The sequence below is a fragment of the Motacilla alba genome, chromosome 4A (genome assembly GCF_015832195.1).
Source record: "Motacilla alba alba isolate MOTALB_02 chromosome 4A, Motacilla_alba_V1.0_pri, whole genome shotgun sequence".
In the NCBI taxonomy this organism is placed as follows: Eukaryota; Metazoa; Chordata; class Aves; order Passeriformes; family Motacillidae; genus Motacilla; species Motacilla alba.
This window is the reverse complement of record NC_052045.1, coordinates 1,859,980-1,883,837: the sequence shown is the minus strand read 5'-3', so window position 1 is coordinate 1,883,837 and position 23,858 is coordinate 1,859,980. Positions and strand designations below refer to the sequence as shown.

The 23,858-nt window shown below is 41.4% G+C and overlaps 1 protein-coding gene across 1 annotated transcript; it reads right to left on the bottom strand.

Moving 5' to 3' along the window:
• Positions 1 to 3,622: 3,622 nt before the first annotated feature.
• LOC119695124 lies at positions 3,623 to 23,220 on the bottom strand. The gene is made up of 5 exons (XM_038123021.1): positions 23,211 to 23,220; positions 21,699 to 21,809; positions 16,033 to 16,196; positions 8,425 to 8,541; positions 3,623 to 4,604 (listed from the first exon to the last, which is right to left on the bottom strand). Exons 1-5 carry the CDS (start codon positions 23,218 to 23,220, stop codon positions 4,353 to 4,355), a joined length of 654 nt encoding a protein of 217 aa, XP_037978949.1. The 3' UTR covers positions 3,623 to 4,352.
• Positions 23,221 to 23,858: the final 638 nt, after the last annotated feature.

Below are 23,858 nucleotides of genomic sequence, written 5' to 3'. Positions count from 1 at the left end.
GGCAAACAAGGCAAGGACAGGGTGTGCTGACAAGTCTCAAACTCACAGAAGCCGTTTAACATCTCCTAATAAATTCAGAAAATCCCTGGGTGACCCAGGCCAGGTCTCTGCAGGGGCAGCTGAAGGAGTTGCCCAGTTTGCTGGAGCTCCAGGAGGCAGCAGAGCAGCTGCTCTCCCCAGGAAAAAAAACAGCAGCAGAGTGATTATTGTCTGTAATCCCTTCTGATCCTTAGGGTAGAACTTGTCCCACCCTATTCTGTCTTGTCCCAGCCTATTCCTCCTTGTCCTACCCTATTCCTCCTTGCCCCAGCCTATTCTGTTACATTTAGATTTTCTGAAAAATCTCTTTGTTTAGGATTTTTCTTTTGGGAAGCTGAGAAGCTCCCGAGAAAAAGGAAAACAGTGTTATTTCATTTACTTCTCCTTTGTTTTGCTCACATGTAGAATGTGTTTAAAGATTGTTTACTAACAAGAGATTGTTTTATTGGTTTTTGATGTAAGTTGTTTTCACTCACTGGCCAATTAGGGCCAAGCTGTGTTAGGACTCTAGAGAAAAAAATCACGAGTTTTCATATTATCTTTTTAGCCTCCTGTAAGTGTCCCATCTGTATTCTTTAGTATATAGTATAACATTCTTTAATATAATATAGTATCATAAAACAATAAATTAACCTTCTGAAAACATGGAGTCAGATTCCTTCCTTCCAACATCAGGGCACCCTGCAAATAAAATACTATTCCTTCTTGTCCCAGTCTACTCCTTCTTGTCCCACCCTGTTGTTTTGCCCCACCCTATTCCTTCTTGTCCCACCCTATTCCTTCTTGTCCCAGTCTATTCCTTCTTGTCCCAGCCTACTGCTTTGCCCCACCCTATTGTCTTGTCCCACCCTATTCCTTCTTGTCCCAGCCTATTGTCTTGTCCCACCCTAATCCTTCTTGTCCCACCCTACTCCTTCTTGCCCACCTGTTCTGGAGCTGGAGGAAGGCAGCTCTGGGGTGTCTCAGGAGGAGGGCAGAGGGGATGGCTCTTTGCTGGCTGGCAGCAGGAAAGGGGGATCTGCATCCTAGAGAGAGATGGGGATAACGAGGCTGCTCAGAGAACACAGGAGAGATCCTGCAAAGTCCAGGAGGGGGAGGAAAGCATTTCTTTCATTGAAATGTAGGAGGGGAAAGGGATCTGAGAAAACAGAGTAATGGGATAGGCTGGGGAAGAGGGAAATCCAGAGCTCTAAACCACTCACAGTCTTGTGAAGTTTCTGGCAGTCCCTTGAGCCTGACTGACCCTTATTTAACAGAAGCTCGCTGTAATTCCTTTGTGCTTGTGTCCTGCCTTTCATCCAGGACACTGCCTGAAACTCCAGGAGTGTCTGATATCCTCCCTGTTCACCCACTCCTGTGCTCACTGCTCCTGTTCTGTTTGAATTCTGAGGATTGCAGAGCTTCCCCAGCCCTTATCACACACCTGGGAGCTCCCTCACTGTGAAAGGAACATTCTGTCATCCCTGCCCCACCTCTGCTTCCCCTGCATTCCAGAAGAAATAAATAGATTGAGCTACAATTAAAACTAACCAAGTCATTTGGGCTTTCCTTGCTTCTGAAAGCATTTTCCATGGACTCAAGACTGACAAAACTTGTTGAGAAATAGCAGCAAAATTAAATTATTTGTTAGCTGCAAAGCAGGGCAGAAACCCCCTGCTCTACCACAGTGCAGCTGACTCTGCTGCACCTTTTTCAGAAGAAAAAAATATAATCCATATTCTTGTTTACCAGATTTCTTTCTGAGCCATGGAAATTACTGTGAATGAGTATGAAAATGACAACAGAGAAATTGGATGTTCTGAGATGGGAGTTCAGAGGCAATTCCAGCTGCTCTTTTAACAAGAAAAGAATGTCAGATTTCTCACTGTGTGATTATACAGGCATTCTAGACAATTTTTATTTGTTCTTGGTTTAGAATTGTGTTTCTAAAGCTGATTTATGTCTGAAACTGGTTGCTGATGTTAGGCAGACCAATTCAAAAGAATAAATCCTTGTGGCTTGGGAAGCTTCAGTGCAGAATGTTTAATGGTTGATTACTGTGGATCATTAAACTCCTTTCTGGAATAGTGTTCAACTGGTGGATGGGGGGTGCTATAGGTCTGAATTAATTTCATGTGTACTGGAACCAGATGGGATGATTTCCTAAGGGATGTATTGATTATTTTATCTTTCTGTGATACTTTAAAAATTTTGGTTTAAAAGTGTTCACATGCAAAGCATTTTGTCCTTACCCTGTTCTACAGAAAGGAAAGGAATTAAAATTGCTCCTTTAACAACAGCAGAGAACTTCTTTGTCTTTATGGCTGTTCTGTGTTATTGGCAGCTCTCTGCTGACCTCCCTTTCAACGCTGAAACTTTGGTTTTACTGTGGGAATTTAAGAGATTATGATTTAATTATAACCTGTGGGACAACACGGACTCGTTTGAGCCTGCACGACAATGAAACAATGATAATTACACAGTAATTCTTGTTACAAACCTGCTATGTCCACACGGTAACACATCTTGCCATGTGCATCTTGAGATGAACATCACTGCTGCTCAGTCTAAGACAGGCTGGTGAGTGTGACAAACGGGAATAAATGTGTGCTAAAATGGGAATGCATTGAAAGAACACAGGGCAGTGCAAGGAAAATAATATGTGAAATAACACACATGGGAATACATTGAAATAGCCATGGGGAACGCATTGAAAGTGATACATGAAGCAACATACATGGGAATATAATAAAGTAACATACATGGGAATACATTGAAAACTGTATATGAAATAACACAGGGGAATACATTGAAAATAACACATTAAATAACATACATGGAAATACACTGGAAATTATATATGAAATAACACGGGAATACATTGAAATAACATACATGGGAATACATTGAAAATAATAAATGAAATAACACACATGGGAATAAATTGAAATTGCCATGGGGAACACATTGAAAATGATACATGAAGCAACATACATGGGAATATATTAAAGTAACATACAGTGAAATAACATACATGGGAATATATTGAAAATAATAAATGAAATAACACAGGGGAATACATTGAAAATAATACATGAAATAATATTCATGGGAATACATTAAAATTATATATGAAATAACACAGGGGAATACATTGAAATAACATACATGGGAATACACTGAAAATAATAAATGAAATAACACAGGGGAATACACTGAAAATAACACATGAAATAACATACATGGGAATAGGTTGAAATAACACAGGGGAATACATTGAAAATAATAAATGAAATAATATACATGGAAATACACTGAAAATTATATATGAAATAACACAGGGGGATACATTGAAATAACATACATGGGAATACACTGAAAATAATAAATGAAATAACACAGGGGAATACATTGAAAATAATAAATGAAATAACATACATGGGAATACACTGAAAATTATATATGAAATAACACAGGGGGATACATTGAAATAACATAGATGGGAATACATTGAAAATTATATATGAAATAACACAGGGGAATAGATTGAAATAACATACATGGGAATACATTGAAAATTATATATGAAATAACACAGGGGAATACACTGAAAACAATACATGAAATAATATACGTGGGACTACATTGAAATAAATACATGGGAATATATTGAAAATAACACATTAAATGACATACATGGGGATACATTGAAATAACATGGGAATATATTGAAAATAATAAATGAAATAACACAGGGGAATACATTGCAATAACCCAGGGGAGAGCTGTGTTCATGTAACAGCCAGACAATTCAGGCCTTGAGGCTTTGTAGCTCCTCTGAGAAATAAATGATCAGGGTAAGAGGCTGTAATTTCGTGAGGGTTGTGAAGGAAGAGGGAATCCAGTGGTTCTCTTCAGGCAGGGCTGCAGCCCCTAAATCTGCTAGGATGAGGGGATTAGTAATTGAGGAGACTATTCTAAGGCTCTAATCTGCTTCAGGTTAGCCATTTCACTCTTCCTTACACTCCAACGTGAAAATCTTAGGAGGGCAAACCATTGCTAACACTGTGTTTTTATTTTTGATTTCTGCAGCAAGCAGCAAAGAAAATTCTGTCAGCTTAATCAGCCAGTATTATGTAAATGTGGGGGAAATTACAGTAGTTGCTGTTTGAAGAGGGTTGTCAGCAGTGAAAGTGTTCATAATGTTTGATAAAGTTATGGCTTTTTTTTTTTTTTTGCAAACAAGTGAAAATAAAGAATGCATCACCACAATTTTCCATCCATTTAAGTTTTAGATTCCCAGTGAAACTCAAATTCACTGTATCACGTTTTGTCTAATCAGTGCAAGTGGCTGGCCAGTGTTTAGTGCCAGTGTAATATATTTTTGTATTGATTTTGTTCACTCTTTTCAACTGTTGTAAAAAATAATGAACAAAGGAGAGGAAAAAAAGCTGGAGCTGCTGTGGTGGGGGCATTTTGTACCCAAGGAATGGTGTGTTCACACAGAAGAAAGCAGAAAATATCTTTACCTGGGGATGAGGGGAGATGTTGGGTGCTGATGGCTTCACTGTGTTGTTTTTGTGACCCTGAAACAGCAGAACACGAGAGATTTACCAGAGATTCAGAAATAAATAACCACAGTGCCTTGAACTGTAACAAATGAAATGCATCAGAACAAGCTGGAGTTACCTAAGGCTTGTAGAAGTCAATGCAAAACCTGGAAATGAAGAACAAGGGAGGGGCAAAAGTGCAGTATTTCCCTCACTGGATGTTAAAAATGAAGAATCACAGAATGGTTTGGGTTGAAGGGATTTAAAGCCCATCCAGTGCCACCCCTGCCATGGCAGGGACACCTCCCACTGTCCCAGGTGCTCCAAGCCCTGCCCAGCCTGGCCTGGAACATTCCAGGGATCCAGGGGCACCCTGTGCCAGGGCCTCAAAGAGACTGACAGAATCTCTGTGCTGATGAGTACAGCAGGATTCTTGCTGATTTCACAGTGAAAAGTAGAATAAAATGAAATTTTCCTACTGAAAGACACGTGCCCTGCACTGGGGAATAGCTGGCTGCTCACACAGAAATCCCAGTTGAACCAGGATGCTGTCCTGGATTCAGGACTGCTGACTTTCCCCATTGCCCTACACCCTGCTGATTCCACTCCTGTTTAAGCAGCTCTGAAAAAGAATTACCTCGTGGATCATTCAATTGAATTTCAACCTAGAAGTCTTTTTAGTGTAATTCAGTGAACTTTGATTTTTCATTAGGCTAAAATTGGAAGCTGAAAAGGAGTAGCATGTATAATTGCATGTCACAGTGCCTGCAGTACACCTCACCTGCAGCTGTGTTTCCTTGACTTTCTTTTGGGTGTTGTAGGCTACCTGCATTGTTTTGAAATAGAAAATAATACTTCTGAGGCAGCCTGCATAAAAAGAATTAATTCATGTACTGAGCTGCCGTGGATAGAATTGTTTTCTTTTTTAGAATTGCTTTAGCTAACTTACAGCTCTGTTGGTTGACATATATCAACAAAAATAGATGCAGACAGTCAATTATTTGAATTATGTTCAAAAGTATTCTCATCTCTGTTTTATAGATAAAGAAATTTGAATGGAGCAGAGCTTTTCCTGTGCCAGTTACTGCCGTGCAGCCTCTTGGGAGGAAGGAGCCATTCAAGCCAGGGTTTTGGGGTTTGGGTGGTTTTTTGTTGTAGTTTGTTTGGTTTCTCACATTGCTGTCAAAAATCAGACCTGTGAGAATATCAGATTAATTTAGGGGTAAAAAGTGCACTGACTTCAGCCTTCTCATCTGGACAGAGTCCTGCAAAAACCAGTGTATCAAATACACTAAGTGGTGATGCTACTTATGAGAGAGAGAAGAAAAAATTTGGGTAGAGATCTTAAAGGGCTTTTTGTGGCTCCTATTTAAAATGTCAATGCTGCTTCCTAAAATCAGGACCTCGGACAGCAAACACTGCAGAGTGGGGGCAGGATTTTGCCTCCTGGAGGAACCAGTGTGTGTTCACTCCCACGCTGAGCATTTTCTGCTGCCCCCAGATAAACAGATCTGGGATTGGTGGGGTCAGGGAGATTGCCTGTCCCTGTTTAGGAATGGGGAATTGTGTGTCCTGCAAGGATTTTGCTTTGACAGAGAACTCCCAGGCATTCATGATGTCATTTTCATGTTGAGAACACATCCCCCACTCTTACACAGTTGATAATTTTAATAAACCATAAAACGATTTTGCACTTAATAGTTTTCTACCCTTACAAGCTTCTTTTCTTGTGTCCACAAGCTTGATTTATTTTAAGTTAAAGGGATTTCCTCTTCTAAATCACCAAGACATTTCTGTATGTTCACAATGAAATGGTTGGATTTTTTTCAATCTCTTGTGTTTGGTGGCTGAAGTTAACCTGGCTATCTGTGTTTGGGAGAATGAAGGAAAATCTCTGAACAGTGATAGCAAATACAACTGACAGCAGGAAGGAATTTTTAAGATAAAGATGTGAGGGGAGAAGAAAGAATCCTTAATAAAATTAAGGGTTTATCAAGCCTTGTTCTTGGGCTGAAAATTATGTTTCTTATATGTAATTTGCATGATATAAAGTGCTATCAATTATTGAAAATAATTCCTGGCTCCACAGTTACCTACTTCTGCTCAAATTGACTTGTCAAATATTTGACATTCAGATTATTCTCTCTGTTTGAGTGCAACTGCAGAGACTGTTATGGAAAAATACAAGCATTCAGAAATCCAGGCTTTTCACTGGAATTTCATATTAACATTTTAATACAGATTTCCTAAGGTTTTCAAAGCACAGGATAAAGAAAAACAAAGGTAAACTAGCACAGCTTCTGCTGGTGACCAACATACTAGTTTAGATGCTGAAAATTGGTTTTCCAGACTGTCAAAGGACAAAGTTGCAAAGCACCAGGTGCTCTTTGGTTTATTGCAAAATGGAGTTGATTGCTGCTCTGGCTGCTTTCCTGATTTTCACAGGCTTCATTAGAATCATCTAATAAATAACAAGCTATCAGCCTTTTGATTAAGGAGATTGTTCTAATAATAAATTAATGGGCTTTTTACTTTTGAGCAAAATAGCAGCCAGAGAACTCTTGAAGCTTTTGTTTCTATGAGTCTTATCTTCCCAGGCAGGTTCTGGAGCTCCCAAATTTCCTTCATTTGACTGCAGCAGGAGGATAAACTGCATTCCATGGCAGCTCTGCTGTTTAATATTGCCCTTTAGAACAGAAAGCTCAAGCTGGAGGCTTCTAGAAAAACTTGTGTAATGAGTAGAACTGTGCAGGTTTATAAAATGAAGCCCATTTATTTAAACAACGAAATCAAACCCAGCAACTAAATCCCAATTAAATCCCTGATTGAAATTAATAGAGGTGCTCGCTTGGACAGGGCATAACGTTGATATGTTACCCCTTTGTCATCCTCAGTTCATCACCTCTTGGTATTTAAATAGCATCCAAATAAAGCAGACTTTAAGAAAAATGCTGGCAAGAACATGAAGGGTTGGGGGAGTGCTGTTAATGATCATTTCCACCCGTTCTGTCATCATCAGGAGCCTTTAACACGTTTCCCAAGGTCCTGAGCTCAGGTATTTTTCTGTCTCTTTCTGGTTTACATTTCTTGTGCAATAGTGCTCCCCAGTCTTTCCTTCTCATTCTCTTTCACCCGGGAAATAACAAAGGCTGTTTTGTTATCCTAACTTAAAAACAATCAATGAAATTAAAATGAACTGTCATCTAACAGAAATGCAAATGTAATCTGCCTTAGCCATTTCCCTGCCCTTGCTCATCAACAGATACCCTCAAAGAGCTCTCTGCATACAAGATTGCCTCCTATTTATCTCTGTTTATCTCTCTATTTCATCTCCTGAGAGCAGTGATGCCTCCTGATTCTTTACAGACCTACCAGAGTTACCTCAGTAATTTAAGATGATGCTTGATGACTTTCACCCAAAAAAACCACATTAAATATTTCTGACAGTCAGAGCAACGAGATGTTGGGCAAAAAAAAAAAAAACAACAAATTACTCCTCGGAAAAAATAGACTCTAAAGATAGAATATAGAGATAATCTCATTTCAGCTTATTAATTATGCCTTGTAAGCAATGAATCAAATCACTTTGCTGTATAATACAATTACTGCTGTAATTTGTAGTCATTACAGTTTGCACTGAGGTATAATTGTGTAATTCATTTTCTGCAGGTTATTGACAGAGAAGGTCTTAACAACTTCAGCATGGAGGCTTTGGGTTTGCTACAGTTTAATTTGCAGATCATTAGCACAATAGACCTAATAGCTTGCTGTGTCTACCCATCAAGGAGTTATTTCTGTTTGGAGCAGGCACAAAAGAGAAAGATGAAGAAGAGATTGGAGGTAGAGACATTATTACCTGGTGCCTTGTTCCCCTTGCAGCCTGTAGCTCTGCTGCACCGGTCCTGGGCAGGGTTAATTCTCTGGTCAGCTGTATTTCCTGGCAGGTCGTGTGAAGATGAGGTGGCTTTCCTGCCTGCAGTGAATTATTCCAATTAACAAGTTAATATTTTGGCATAGCCGTCTGCATCTGATTAATGTTCATTAAATCAATGGTGATTTGATTGAAATACATTTTTAAGTGTCAACCTTCCCGTTGAAATGGAGCACAAGAAGTGCTGTTCATGCTGACATCTGCCATGGAACAAAACAGAACAAATAAGTCATGTTCCAATTGTGGTTTTTCTTCTTTTTCTGCTAAATATCTATCCTGACTCTTATTCATGGTGGCTTTGGGTTTTTTGGTTTGTTTTCTTTTTTGTTTTCTTTTTTTTTTTGCCTTTAGATGTCTCTGTAGTATTTTAAGAGTGATTACTTTTACACTTATTGCAGCTCCTTCTCAAGTAACTGGCTGTGCTTCTAAGTTATTGTGAGTACAATTATTCATAATAAATACAAAATGAGATTAAATGTGCCCACTGAGGTGAAGGGGAGAAAGAAAGAATCTTGTATTTGACCCAAGCAACAGCACCCAGGAAATCTGTATTCAGATTATGAAAAATATCATATTCTGTATGGAAACCATAATTATTTTTCCACACTTCCTGCCATTATTGGAAATTCCTTTTAATAGACCATTCTCAATTAGCATGTTTTCATGCAGTCATAATTCTACACCCTATCTCCTGAGAGTTACAGACATCTTACACTATATTTAAGAAAATGATAAGAAATTATATTCCTTACTGTTTGCATGTGACTTCTTTTTTAAGCTACACTTTAGGGAAAAAAAAAAAAAACCTTTTTAAAAGTTGCCATTAGGGCCTGCTACCAAATAAAGTTCTTCCATTCTTTTCCTTGATACAAACTTTATCCTCAGAATGCAGAATTCAAATTGTAGAGCCTCAGAAATTCTTTGAAAAAATAATAATGGCAAATGTTGCTATGGTTACAGAGCCATTCCCATTTGCTTTGCTTTTCTGCCTCAGTAATGAAAGTGGAATGAGGGATTTTTATTCCAGCTGTCTGTACCATGCTTTGTAGGGGAAATGCATATCCCTCTAAATATTCCCCATGAATTTCTGAGACCAGAATGTTTTGGGGGTTGGTGGTTCTGAAGCTGTTTTCCCCTGTTTTCTTATTAAAGTTGATTAAAGACAAATATCATCTTAAAAGCTGCAGCGCAAGTGTGAGTTTTGCTCACAATTCCACTTGGATAAAGGACAGACTCAATTTCTATCCTTCCTCAGTCTAACACCCCTTGGGTATAAAATACTGAGCTTGAGTTGCCTTAATTTACTGAGTTACCTTATTCTCAGGAGTGACTGGCACTGGGGTTTTTATTTTAAGACTGAAGCACAGGATATCCTTAAGATTCCTTGAGCTCATGTGGAACAGATGAAGTAGTGCTTTGGGATGTTCAATTTTATCCCTCTGGGTTGCTGTTTTTTGGTTTTTTTCAGTTGTACTTTTGTGATCAGCTTGCAGCTCCTTGTCCTTCCAATAACACAAACCTCTGTGACCCCAGACAAGTCCTCACAATGCTTCACTTCCCAGGGCACTTCCCTCACTGTCATTTCTACTGTGGCACAACTGAAACGTTTGGGAAAAGTATCCCGATTTTCTCGTCAATAAAAGCATCAGCAGCAGCTTTTCCTGAGAATGAGAATGCATTTGGAAGCAGGGATCTGCAGCTGAACTGCTCTCCTGAGGACCATGAGCAGCCTCTGCAAGGCAGCAGAGATGTGCCATCACTGGGGCTGGAATCACCCACGCCTCCCCCGGGGTGTCCAGTCCTGCTGCAGAGAGCTTTTTGGGACAAGACAAAGCAAACAAAGGCTGCTAGGCACAAAAACACACCAGAGATTGTGCAGGGGGTTCAGGGTTTGGGGGTTTTCCCCAAAAACCCCATTTGGGGTGAGAGCAGGGCTCCGTTTTCCAGAGCTGAAGCCCTGCACTATTTACAGAGCCCCATCAGGTTGAGGTTCTTTGCTGGCTGTCTCAATAGCACAAACATTTGGAGTGGGGATGGCAGCAGGGCCCTCATTAAGGTTTTCTGATACTTTTTTTTAGTAACAAGCAGTTCTCACCAGCTCCCAGTTTTGCCAAGCAGCTATGTGAATTTTTCCATTCTGCATGGCTTCTCTAGATTCTCAGACACACACCCACACAGAGCCCGATTCCCTGGGATGCTGTGTCCCAGTCCATTTTATTATTCCAGCCAAAGCAGCTGAGAGCTAACCTAAGGACGCGGTATATCATTGTGGTTTTTATTTGGGGGGGATATTTTTAGGTTGGATTTTAGTTTCCCTTCACTCTCCCGAACTTTTGATTATCAGAAAACTTGGACTCTGCTGCAGAAACTACACTCGATGGACTTCAGCACTTACCTGCCTTTGCTGCCCCCATGAAAACCTGTCCACGGTTTCCAAACCACAAGACTAAACTCCAGCTCACTCCTGGACAGCACTGGCAATGAAGCTGAGCCCTTCACGGGGTTTTGTGCCTGGATGTTGTCTGTTCTCACACAGCAGCTCCCAGACTCCCAGTGAGCCTGGAAAGGGAAAGCTCTGGGAATTTCCCATCCTGGGGTGCAGAAATAGGGCAGGGAGCTGCTGCTCCTCTGACTCCCCTGCTGATGTGGGGGGACAAACCAGGCAGGACCCGAATGTGGACACACTCTGTGCAATGTCATAATCTAAGAACACTTTAAAGATTCTGAGTAACTCGGTGCCTAAAGCGTCTTTGGCAGAAAAAGTAACTTACAGAAGGGACAGAAGGCTGAAAGTGCACCAGCTGCCGTGCCCTTGGGCTGGGAACTCTGGTTGGAGAGGCAAGCAGCAGCAAAGGACAGGAGCAGTTTGTGATGGAGTTCTAAGGCTTGCTTGGATTGCTCAGATTTCCTGCTGTGTGCTGACAGCACAGAACCGGGGAGATAAGAGGACCTTTGTGATGTGCAGGCAGAGCTCGAGACTTTTCAGCACTGTAAAGAAAGAAATAAGTGGGTTTTTTTTTTTTTCTTTTTGCTCTAGCAGTTGACTGGGCTCTTGAGAAATGGGGAGGAATGGAGGAGAGGAATCGCAGGAATTTTAGAAATGGGAGTTAAAAGTTGAGAATTCAAGAGGACTGCAGATAGGAAGGTGAGTAAAAAAGGGCTGAGAGGAGTCTGGTGTTCCAGGAGGGAGAGGTGGGGGACCCATGAGATTCTGAGACTGCAGCTGACAGAATAAACATTGGGGAGAGCAGAATAAAGCTCAGCAAAGAGCACAGTAGAAGGAATTTTTCAAATTTCAGAAAAAAGAAATAGTGTATCCACATAATCTTGCAGAGTCTGGATTTAGAGCTGGCAACAGCAGAAAAATAGCCACTAATGGTGTCACACCCAAAGTCACCCCGGCCAGGGAGGGGTTTATCATTTGCTGCTGCTCCTGTAGAATGAGTTAGATGATGATGATTATTATTATTATTATTATCCAATATTTAGCTGTGTTTCTTCAGTGAGAGTCAAATTATAAACTCCTTGAATCTTTTCAAATCATAAAGTGACCAGAAGTGGGTTCATCTGGAGTACAGATGATATTCACTGCTCAGGGTCTACTCTGACTGACCCCTCAAAAGCACAGAAATGGACACTGGAGCCTTGGGAGACAACTGCAGACCTAAAAACTTGACTGAAAAGCCCCTGTAATATGCTTGAAAAGAAAAAAAAAAAAAGCCATTTCTGTCCAAATGTATTATGGAAGCTGCCTTAAAAAATAAATGTTTCTGATTCTTACTTGCTAACACTGTCAAAGAATTTGGACACTCTGTGCAACATCATAATCTAGGAATATTTGAAAGATTCTAAGTAACTTGGTGCCTTAAGCTTCTTTGACAGAAAAAGTAACTTATTCAAGTTTTAGTTTTGTATTTCTGTGAAATTTATCTTCAAATATTTGACTGAAGTTTTGAGACGTCTCTCTTGATTTCGCGAGATGTGAAACGTTTAATTAAAATTGACTTAAAATCTAAAGAAATACTTGGAGAACTGGTTCAGATAACTTAAACATGGGGAAGGGAAAGACTTTATATATTTGCATATTTTATTGCTGGGTATAAAAAGAAATTTTTCAAATAAATGCCAGTTCTTCTGAGCCTTCTACATTTATCTGCAGAAAGATCAAACAGAGTATGAAATTTCAGAATGCTCTGACTTCCTAAGCTGCACTAAAAATATTTTAGTTCTGGCTGTCCAATGTAAGTTACTGGAGGATGTTCTGTGATTTAATTGGTCTCTACTGGTTTTATGCTCAAAGGACAGTTCCTTTCAGATAGCTGGCAAAAATCTTGTAAGAAAAATAGCAATCAATATCTAAGATGGGGTTATTAAAGGAAAATCTTATCTTCTTTGTCTAGCTCAGTTTAAATTTTTATACATTTTTTTCAATTTCAGTCACTGAAATAATTTTTTTTTAATTATTAATGCTGCTCTGTCAGTAATTTCACGCCCTTTGTTGTTTTCTAGAACTGACTTCAATATGGGATGAGAGTTGCTGAAGTTTGGATTGACATCCTTTGCCATTTCCCAGACAGAATTCCCACCCAGCCCAACGCCTGAGCCCCTGAGAGCAGCAGAGCACCCCTGAGCACTGGGTGCATCTGCAGAGGGTTAAACAAAGAGGATTTTAATGCCTTTAAATGATCTCCCATCTAAACCTTCCCAGCTGCTAAGAGATGTGCCCTACTAAAAACGCTCCATGCTGTCCAAATATGCTGTTTTATGAAGTATCAATCATTTTCCAAGCAATCCTTTATCCAGGTTTTTACTGTTTACACCTGCAGCTGTGTAAAATTGGCCACGAGTCTGTGCATTTTGGGGTTGGAGCTGTCTGTATGCCACACCCCACACACTCCCTGATGTGACAGATTTGTACACACAAATTGTTTTAGTTGTCCACACCCTAAAAGCAAAGAGTGATTGCTGATATTGATTCCTGCTCAATACATAGGGTGATCACAGAATTATTAATGCTGGAAAACATCTCCAAGGTGACCAAACCCACTTCTAGGAGATGGCTGAGTGGGCATGGTGGTTTTGGGGCAAAGGGCCACCAGCTCCACTCATTTATTGAACACATCCAGGGTTTGTGACTCCACTTCCCTGGGCAGCTCATCCCAATGCCAGACCACTCTTGCAATTAAGGAATTTTCCCTTATGGCCAACCTGATTATTGATTTTTACTTTAAAAAAGAAAAAAAAAAAAAAAAAAAAAAGAGAAGGTGATTATTGAGTGATTCTTTATCCAGTGAATTCAGCCCTCCACTTACAGTGAATGCTAGAATAATCAGTTTTTAACAAGTGGAAATAAAGGTGTAGCAGGAGGGCAAAGGAGTCTGAGGAACTTCAGATGTCTTTGGCAGGTGGAAACTCATTAAAAGTGCACATGCTTGAGGAGGTGGCAGAGAGATTCTGTGCTGCTCTTGAGACAATGCTCACAGAAATATTCCCGTTCCATCTGCCTGATAAATGGTGATCTTGGAAAAGAAAGTGGTTCTTCTGCAGGCAGCTGTGCAATTCAGTGCCTCACACTTCCTTTCTCCGAGCCCATAAAGATGAAGTCTATTGCCTCAGACATTTACAAATCAAATCTTTTCATGCCACTAACTGCTGCTGCAGAAAGGCACAGATGGAAAAGCCCTGCTTGGCTCTGAAGGGAGGCCAGCAGCAGGGCTCACCCTGCCCCAGCAGAGCCTGCACTCCAGAGCCCTGAGCAGCACCCCAAGGTGAGCAGAGCTGTGCTTTGGGTACTGGGGAACAACTGGAAACAACACTGCACTTCAAATGATGGCCGAGGGACACAACTCCAGGATGGCTAACTTCTCATTTCAGTCCTGCACTTCAAACCAAAAACCATCTGTACATGCCCCTCGCTGTGGGTCCAGCCCTCTGATGCTGCAGCTGAGCTCTGGGCTTTGAGCTGCGCTGCAGAAATGTCTGAATTTGGGATGGGGATTGCTTTTTAACTTTTTTTGGTTTTTGTTTTTTTGGTTTTTTTGGGTTTTTTTGTTGTTTGTTTGTTTGGTTTGGTTTTTTTTTGTTGGTTTTTTTTTTTTTTTCTTCTGTGTACACACACAGCTGCCAACCACACGTTTGGGGAAGGGCTGAAGGTTTGAGGAGGCTCTGGAAGGAGCAGGGCAAAGCCCCTGCCTGGACTGCAGTTGTTTTTTCAGCCAGTGACACTGGACATGCAGCTGCATAAAGCTTCCATGCACTTTAATCATTTGGAGGGTTTTAATTAAAAGGAAATTATAGCAGTTCTGTCGCTCTCCCCTCTCTTAGTGGAAGTAGATAAACTGATTGAACACTGTTTTCTTTTCTGGTCTTAAATTGTAATGCTTCATAACATCAAACTACCAGCAGAGCACTCACAAATAAAACAACAATGTCAATTTGATTTTAGTTTAATCTAATTCGAGATAGAGCTTAAATCTTATATAACACATATGACAATCTTTATTTTTATCTTCTGGGAAACTTACACCAAGAGTTTGAAGCAATTTAAACCTTTAAACTGAGAATGATGTCAACCCAAAGATTGGTCAATACTGGGACAAAAGCTGATTTTTGAGCCCTCAGCAGATCTGGAATTGCTTTCATGAACTGACCTCTAGTTTTTTATTTTTGAGATATAAAGATGTGAGTGGCATCAAGATGTCAGTGTATAAAGTTATTTTCTTCACAAAAGCACAGCATGTTAAAATTCCAAGTGATAGAGGAGGCTTTTCTGGCATGTAGCAGGAAACATTCTGAGTGACTCCAGCATGGTTTTCCTCTTGTCAACAAGTTAATTTGAAGAAAAATAACTGTGCTTCCAAAATAATAGTGTCTCCTGTCATAGAATTGCTGAACACTTGGTTCTGCTACAAGGATTTTTATTAGAGAGAAGCAAGACTAATTTACAAACATCAAGAGGCAGAATGTGATAAACCTGGCTGTGCTTGGATGTTTAGAGAATCTGCACTGTCAGTTTAGCTACAAATGTGCTGTGGCAGTCAGGAACACTTGCCAAACTTCACTGCAGCCAAAGCCCACTTTGTATTCTAAAAGGATTTCTTGGTTTTCTGAGACAGACAAAGGTCATAAAGTCTGACTTGATGTAGTGTATGTCTCCATCATCTGGGTATTCAAAAGACAGAGGTTGAAGTCCTGTAAGTCCACTGCAGCTATTCAGTTATATGGATTAGAAATGTACACTTGAATTTCTTTCATGTGGTATTTGGATTTGAGATGTGCAAGAGAGGTGGAGGGAAAGAATGAAGCAGCAGTAACAGATTAAAAAAGCTTTTAAGCTCATCCTAAAAAGAAATATATTGCATCTATCCATCAGTCACATTGCCCATGACCATTTAAAAAATTCTAAAAGCCCATCACCTTTTTGACAGTGATTGTCTAGAAACGTGTACTGCAATTCACTGCTTCATTCACTATTTTGCACGGATGCAAAATATTATGAATTCATAATTGCCCACAGCATGGCTGGAGACCCACCTGAGTTTTGATAATGACAATTTCCCAAACTTCTGCAGCTCTCTCAGCACAGCCTTGAGTAATTTCGCTCCCTTTGTATTCTGATGAAGCCTGGAAAAGGCTACAAAACCTGATGGTGTGTGCTCCTGGGTCTGGCTTTGTATGGCCTTGATTTCTCCTTTCTCCTGAAAAGAAACACATCATTATGGCCTCCCTGCCACCTTTGTGAACACAAGCTGTTACATCTCTCTCTCCTGGATGTGTTTTCAGAACTTCCACATGGACTTTTTTATCACTGTTCCCTCAAAAGATCCTAAGGCACCTGCTGAGGTACTCCCTGCGAGCCCCTCGTCCTTGGGATGCAAACACTAGATGGCATTTACAGTGCAAAGCTGGTGGAATTTGTTTCTTCAGCAGCAAATCAGAGGATGGATTTTTAACTCTAAGGACACCTTCTTGTCTCCAGAAAGAGACAGAGCCCTGCTACCTGTGCTGCATGTAAATGAGAGTCAGCTCTGTGAGGGTGGGCTGAGCACAGGGAAATTCTCACCTCTGCACGGGATGTTGTGTTTATCAGAACACGTGTGTATCCCAGCTACAAACCAGCCCTAAATTATACAAGTCAAGGCCTCTTTGACTCGAAACAGCTGCTAAAGGCAGAAATCAAACACAGAGACACCCAACAGAACTCAGTCCTGGCAAGCTGCAGTGGGAGCTTTCAAACACCTCCGAGCGCTGTTACCAATATTTTTGCTTTCACTTTCATCAGTGTAAAGGCATTACATGATTCCCTCTGAAAATAAAGATATCCAAGGAAGATGAAATAAGAGAAAAATCTATATGTGAATGTATTATTTGTCTGTTGCCTCAGAGAACAGCTCACTGCTGCAGTGCTCTAACGAGCCACTCTGCTGGCGCTGGGCTCTGGCTGCATTGCTAATGACACAGCTCTGCTCTCTGCAGCCTCCAACAGCATTGCTGGAGTGGCACACAAAGGCACAGCATTTCACTGTGCATTCCACAGGAAAAGTTGGAGAGCGTTCAGAACTCCCAGCCTCAGCACGTCCGGAGCAAATCTGCTTGGAGAGAAACAGTCAGGGAAGGGGAAAGGGGAAAAGGGGAAAGGATTCCAGTTAATGCAGAAGGAAGCTGCCAGCTGAGACTGGCACGTGGGGCTGTATGAGGATCAGGGATCTTTGTCCCTGCTGGGCACCTCCCTGTGCCTTCAGTGGGAGAGAGGGAACATTGCAAAAAACCTGCTGTGAAGTGACTGAGGTAGTGAGAGAGTGAGGGCGGGGTGAGGCTGAGGTGAAACCATGACTGGAGTCAGAATCCCAGAATGGTTTGGGCTGGGAGGGAGCCTAAAGCCCATCCCATTCCACCCTGCCATGGTGGGTGCCCTTCCACTGTCTCAGGCTGCTCCAACCCTGTCCAACCTGGCCTTGGGCACTTCACAGCTCTTTGGGCAACCTGTGCCAGGGCATCACCATCCTTACAGGGTAGTGTTTTTTCCTAATATCTACTTCAAACTTACTCCCTGGCAGTCTGAAGCCATTCCCCTTTGTCCTGGCACTATATGCCCTTGTAAAAAGTTTCTTGATGAAAGGTATCTAGGCAAAAATACTTTAGTTTTTCTCCTGGCTTTCTCAGTTTCTGCTAACCTGAGGTTTTCTGAGGGAGAGGACAGGAACAGACATTAAATCAGCCCTAAGATCTTCCTTCTCTCACCCTAATGAATGCCATAAAACCCAGCCTGCTGGGGCTCTCATTATCAGGTAATCATGCTGGACCTAAAATAACTTTGCTTCTGAAGCTTTATCAGAACCTGACCTTTCCTTAAAGCCTTTTAATAAATTGTCACTTTCTCATGAAACTAATCCTGGAAAAAGATCTGGCCAAGGGTTTGCCCATGGACTTTGACTTTGGACATCAGCATGATGGTGCATCCATGATTACACACACACTGTCCTTCCAGCACTACTGACCACCCAGCATTTTAGTTTTATTTTCAGCCATAGGCTTTTTTCCTGATCTTTTTGAGTAACTAAAAAGCTTTGGGAACTATAGATGCAGGCATAATATACAAACCCTTGTGTATTTATGGCAGTATTTTAAACTTCTCCGTGGACCACTTCAGTTTTGAGAGCAAATGTGTAAAAATCTCCATCTTTTTTCATGAAGTCTAATAACAGAGGAGCAGTTTCAGAGCTCTATCACTCCTTTCACATTCTGTTTACAATAGCAGCCAGCCTTTTTTTTTTTTACTTTACACTTGCTTGAACACTTCTCTGGCAAACCTGGGACTGGTTTGTGCTTTTCTCACGTGGCAGGAAAGAGAACCAAGCCACGATTATACCACAAATAAATACCTGAGAGATTTAACCTCAGGATAGATGGCACTGATATGCCCATGAGCATCACCAAAATAAACAGAGTCTCCTCAGGAAGATGCAATACATCATCCAGTGATTCACAGCTGAGGAGGAATTCCTGGATAATTCCCACAAACACAGGCACTGCCAGGATTGCCTGCACCACCCAGCAGAGCCCTTCCCTGCTGGACACCACTGTGTCACACAGACCTCCACGAAGAGATGCAGCTTATTCTAAATAAACAAATTTTGTCTGACTCATTTTCCTCAGAGGTAACACTGCTTCTTCACTGTCCAACAGCTAAAGAAGCAGTTTCCAGCAAAAGTTCATTCCAGGACATGGCATCTCTATCTGTGCTTTGCTAAAAATCAAACAGCAACTAACCAATGAAACAAAACCAACAAAAAACCTCACATAACCCAACAGTCCACCTTTTCTAGAAGGGGAGGTCTCATTTTCAGGCATTTTTCCTTCAGAGACTAGATTGGGCTGCAGTTTGACACAGAATTGTCCAGAACTGTGGCTGTGTTCGAGGGTCCCAGGACGAGGGAGGAGATGAGAATCCTGACTCCATGTTTCAGAAGGCTGATTTATTATCTTATGATATATAGGATATTAAAAATGCTATACTAAAACTATACTAAAGAACAGAGAGAGAGGATTCATCAGAAGGCTGGAAAGGAACAGAAAGGAATGATAACAAAAGCTCCTGACTGAGCAGAGCCTCCACACAGCTGGACCATGGTTGGTCATCAAGCAGAAACAATTCCTGTGAGACCAATCCAAGATGCCCCTGTTGGTAAATCCTCCCCAGACCACATTCCACACCACCAGATGGTTACAGTTCACATTTCCTCTCTGAGGCTTCTCAGCTAGAATAGCAGAAAAATCCTGGCAGAGGATTTTCATAAAAATCTCACTGTGACCCAGAACTGTGGTGGGCCAGCCTTGGCTGATGAGCAAACTGCACCCAGCTCCTGGCTCACCTTCCCTTCAGCTGGACTGGGGTAGATAAATGGGAAGAACACAAAAAAGGAGGTTCAGGGGTCAGGACAAAGACAAGGAGATTGCTCCAGGTGCACCCAGTGCAACAGCTCAGCCTTGTGTTCATGTGCACAGCTGAGAGAGAATGGTTATTTTAACCTGACAAACCCAGAGCCACAGTTATATCAGTCTTTGTTAGCAGCTTGTCAGCCACCTAATAAATACATTCCATCATCTCTGTGGGAGTTTCAGTCATTTAGATGGTAATTCCTCTTCATAGGTATGTTCTACACCAGGTGCCAAATATAATCATCTATAATATTGCTGGTGATGTATTTTAACACTTTTCATGTCCCCACACTTGTGTGTGGTTTTATTATGTAGGAAGTGTCTGAATTTAAATTTATATGTCCCGTCCATGCAGGACATCTTCCTCTTGAAACTTGGAAACATTCCTGCACTTCTGAAATGTGACAGCAAGACAAAGCAGCAATTTATCTCAAATCCAATTAAAATTTTGAGCAGTCTAAGCTCCCACTGAATGTTTTTTATCCGGGTCTGCTTGTGAAGTGTCCTATGAGCTTGGTGGTGCAGTAGAAGTGATTTTAGAATACTTTTTTTCCTCTCAACTTTAGATATTCAGGATGTTTCCCTCCAGCCTGGCAGCCAGCTGCAAATGGCTCTGCAGTTGTCTCTCCACACTTACAGATGGGCCTGCTGGGAGGGAACAGGGACCAAGTGAGAAGATGGCATTAATAAAAGCCAGACAGGCTCTCCCACATTTTGTATCAGACTCCCAAGCTACAAATCTGGGCCAGATCTTTCCCCTTCCAGAAAAACTTCTGGAAGTTTTTCTATCAATTGTGCTGTAAATGTTTAACAAGGAACAATAATTTCAGCTGATTTTTTAGTTATTTTAGTGAGCATGTATATAAATTTTGCATAAATAGAGATATTTAGAACGGTATCTATAACTTTAAGGTGTTTTTTAAGAATTGTATGAGGAATACAGGCACAATCTTTTTCAGATTTCAAAGAGAAGCAGACTTTCCTGTAGAGGACTTCAGCCTGCAGCAAAGTGGGGAGAAGGGAAGGGCTGTTAGCAGTATCTGCCACTATTGCCAGAATTTTCAACTGCCAAATCCATAACACTTTAGGTCTGAAGTTTTCTGAAGGACAAAGCACAGCCCCTATTAATTCCCATCTTAAAAGTTCCATCTCCAAAGTCTGTCTCATTCTTTGATGTGTAAAAACTGAAGTGCATCCAGGATGAGGACTCACCTGTGAAAACGTGGCAATTAGTTCTGCATGAAAGCAATCAAGTCAAATTCAAGAAGAAGAACAAGCTCTTCTGTCTCAGAGACTGTCCCAGAAGGCCCTTCCAAAAGGATGATCAAGAATACTGGGAAATATTTAACAGCAAAGGAGTATCTTATTTGAAAAATAAAAGAGTGGTCCTCAAACCACTCAATTTTTGGCCCAAAGAGTTAAAAACCAAGTAGCAGAACAAAACTTTAAAGTGTTAGGTCTGGAAAAAATGGAAATGAGATGGAATTTGTATTCTGAAGAAGAGCTAAAGTAGAGCAAGAGAAGAAAACAGCTGCTTCAGGAATACAAACACTAAATTTATGAATGCAGAGAGGACAGTGTGATTGAGCTGTTTAATGCATTCTGTAAAGCACCACAACTGTTGGCTTAGAATATTTAACCAGGAAGGCTAAAAACTTAGTCCAGGCTGGACCAAGTTCATCAGTGGGCTACCTCCCCACTCCTTTTGATTATTTTTGAATCATTTCTTTTCCTGCTGAAGCCTGGAAAAGCTGTGCTGCAATAGAGAAGGGCCTCAGAAGTACCAGTGGCAGTCCCAGGCAGTGGTGAGTCCCTGGTGACACTGAAGTGACCCTGGCCCAAGCCAGGCCAGCCAGCTTTGCTCACCACAACAGCCACCACAGGATTCAATTATTGCACTGCATTATTGCACAGTTCATCTCCCAAATGGCTCCTTCAGACAGCAACAAAGAGCAGAAATACTAAAACCTAACTCGGATGAGAAAAAAACTAAAAAAACTCAGATGAGATTTAATGCCAGGAGTGAAACAAAGGTAATGTCACGGGGAAATCCAGTAACAGGGCTATCAGGGATGTGGGGAGGTACCCATATGCTTGCCATCAAACTTTAACATCACTTTCTCATTCTTATTTTGTGCTTTCTGTCTCAAATTTGGTTGCTTTAATCACCCTCAAAACAACAAAAAAAGGTATCCTACACATAATAATGTATAGGCTAATATAATATTGTCTATTATTTATATGCATTGTCTGCTACTTACCCTCAAACAAGCACAGCAGGTCAAGGGAGAAGGGGAATTTGCCATTCTGATTTCCTGTTGCTGTTCTGGTTATCCTGACAGGCTCTGCAAGTCCATACCAGTGGCAGAGGCCTGGACAGAATTAGAATACATTAGAATTAGAATTAGCTAATGAATACAAAAGGCTGCTGAGGCCTTCTGTCCCTACAAGCATGTGTGTGTTCATACACACACCCCACACTCTGCAGCACTGAGCAGAAACACAACCAGATCAACTTTAACTCATTCTCAGAACAATTCCTGCCCTCACAGCCACCACACGAGAGTGGAATTTGGATCCCTGAGGGGTGAAAGGGATCCCTGTATGCCTGGAGGAGCCAGTCACTGAGGAGTGGCACGCTGCTGGTGACATAAGCCAATACCTGGTCCTCTCGGGAGAAAACACTGTGGAGAACAAATGTCCTTTCTCTGCAGGGAGTAAATGAGCAGAACTCTGCTCACTGGGACCCCCTGCTGCTCACTGCAGAGTTCAGCTCACTGGCAGCACTCAGCTGCTCTGTGTTACACACGCTCCAGTGAGGCCAGGAGAGCCTGGATGCTCCTGCCTTGAGGACAGAACCACCTTAAAGTCATTCCACATGGAGCTGAGCCCGGGGAGACCTCATAAAACCTCTGAGCAACCAAACACAACAAAGTGCATCTTCCCCAGAGAATGGATCAACAAAGATCAGCACTGAGGGGATGAGCTTGCAGGTGACACAAATCCACTTTTTTCCACAATCACACAGAGCAAAGATCTGTGGGAATCCTCTGTAAGTGCAGTTGTGGCAGTTTTTGGCTCCTTCCACCCTCAGCAGAGATTCACCAATACAAACCATCCTCTTTCTATTGGCTGTGGACAAAAAAATCTAAAATTAAAACCGTTTTTTGTGACTGTTTGCTGAAATAATCAGTTTTATTCTTGTTTACAATGACTCCAGCACATAAAAGAAACTGCTGGATACAATGAGTTACACACTGCTTGCCAGTCTCAGCTATTCGTGATGCTAAATTAGACAGCCTAAGTACAAAACCAAAATTGCCAAAAATCAGGGAACTCATGAACTGGGAAAGCAGAAGAGGTAGGAGGGACAAGCTAATGCCATTAGAAGCAATGGCTAGCCTCCTTCAAAAGGGTAATTCCATGTGCTGTTCAACAGGTCAATAATCAATACATTTCATCATGGGAATATAATTTAGCAGGCACTGTGCTGTGACAGCTATTGTCAAATATACAATTATTTTTTTGGCCCTATTGCAAGGATTTTTGGTTGTAGGTTGAGTCCCAATTTCTAGGAGTTAAATTGCAAAAAAAAAACCAAACCATTCTGCATATTTTCATTTGGATTGCAAATGCAACAAGGTGCGTTTATACCATGTCCTACTTCTCCTATATAAACTCTCACTATAACTACTTATCTTATGATTTTAATTTAAAAGCTAATCTTCTAGAATGAATATTAATTAATATGGCAGATTTTTGTATTTCCCTACCGCCTTCCATGCTCTCAGTTGCAGGTTTGCAGCTGGAATGGCTCAGCCCCACTGCAGGCAGGAATAACAGGTAACAAACCTGTGCCAGCTTGCTGAGTAACCCCAGCGCTGCTCAGTCACTCAGAACTGCCCCATCTGTGTGTCCATCCCTCCCTCCACAGAGCCAGATGTTCCCTGAGTGCCTCACCCCCCTCTCCTGAGGGATCCACATCCCGAAAATGCTCCTTCCAAAGCTTTCCTGCAGGGAGAGACAGCCCCGGGTGTTTGCTCACCTGGGCAGGGGCAGTGCTGGCCTCACAGGTCACCTTTGCTGCTGCCAGAGGTAGAGGGAGACCTGCAAAGGGGGTCCAGCAGGAGAAAATGGAATTATTCACTGGAAGCATTCTAATGAGAATTAACAGAAAGCAAACATTTCAGCCAGGAAGGAGAGTAGGGCAGAGAGCAGGCAGATTCCATCAGACTGACAAGGTTTTTCTTCACATCCACAGATCTACCATCTCCATTGGTTTGCCACTGATAGGCATTTAGGCAACTCAATTATTCTATTATTGAAATTAGATAATGAGATAATTATATAAACTTCCTTTCTAAGCTCGTACATGCTCCACTGACACAGGTTGCAGAAATATTCCTGCCAAGAATGTGATT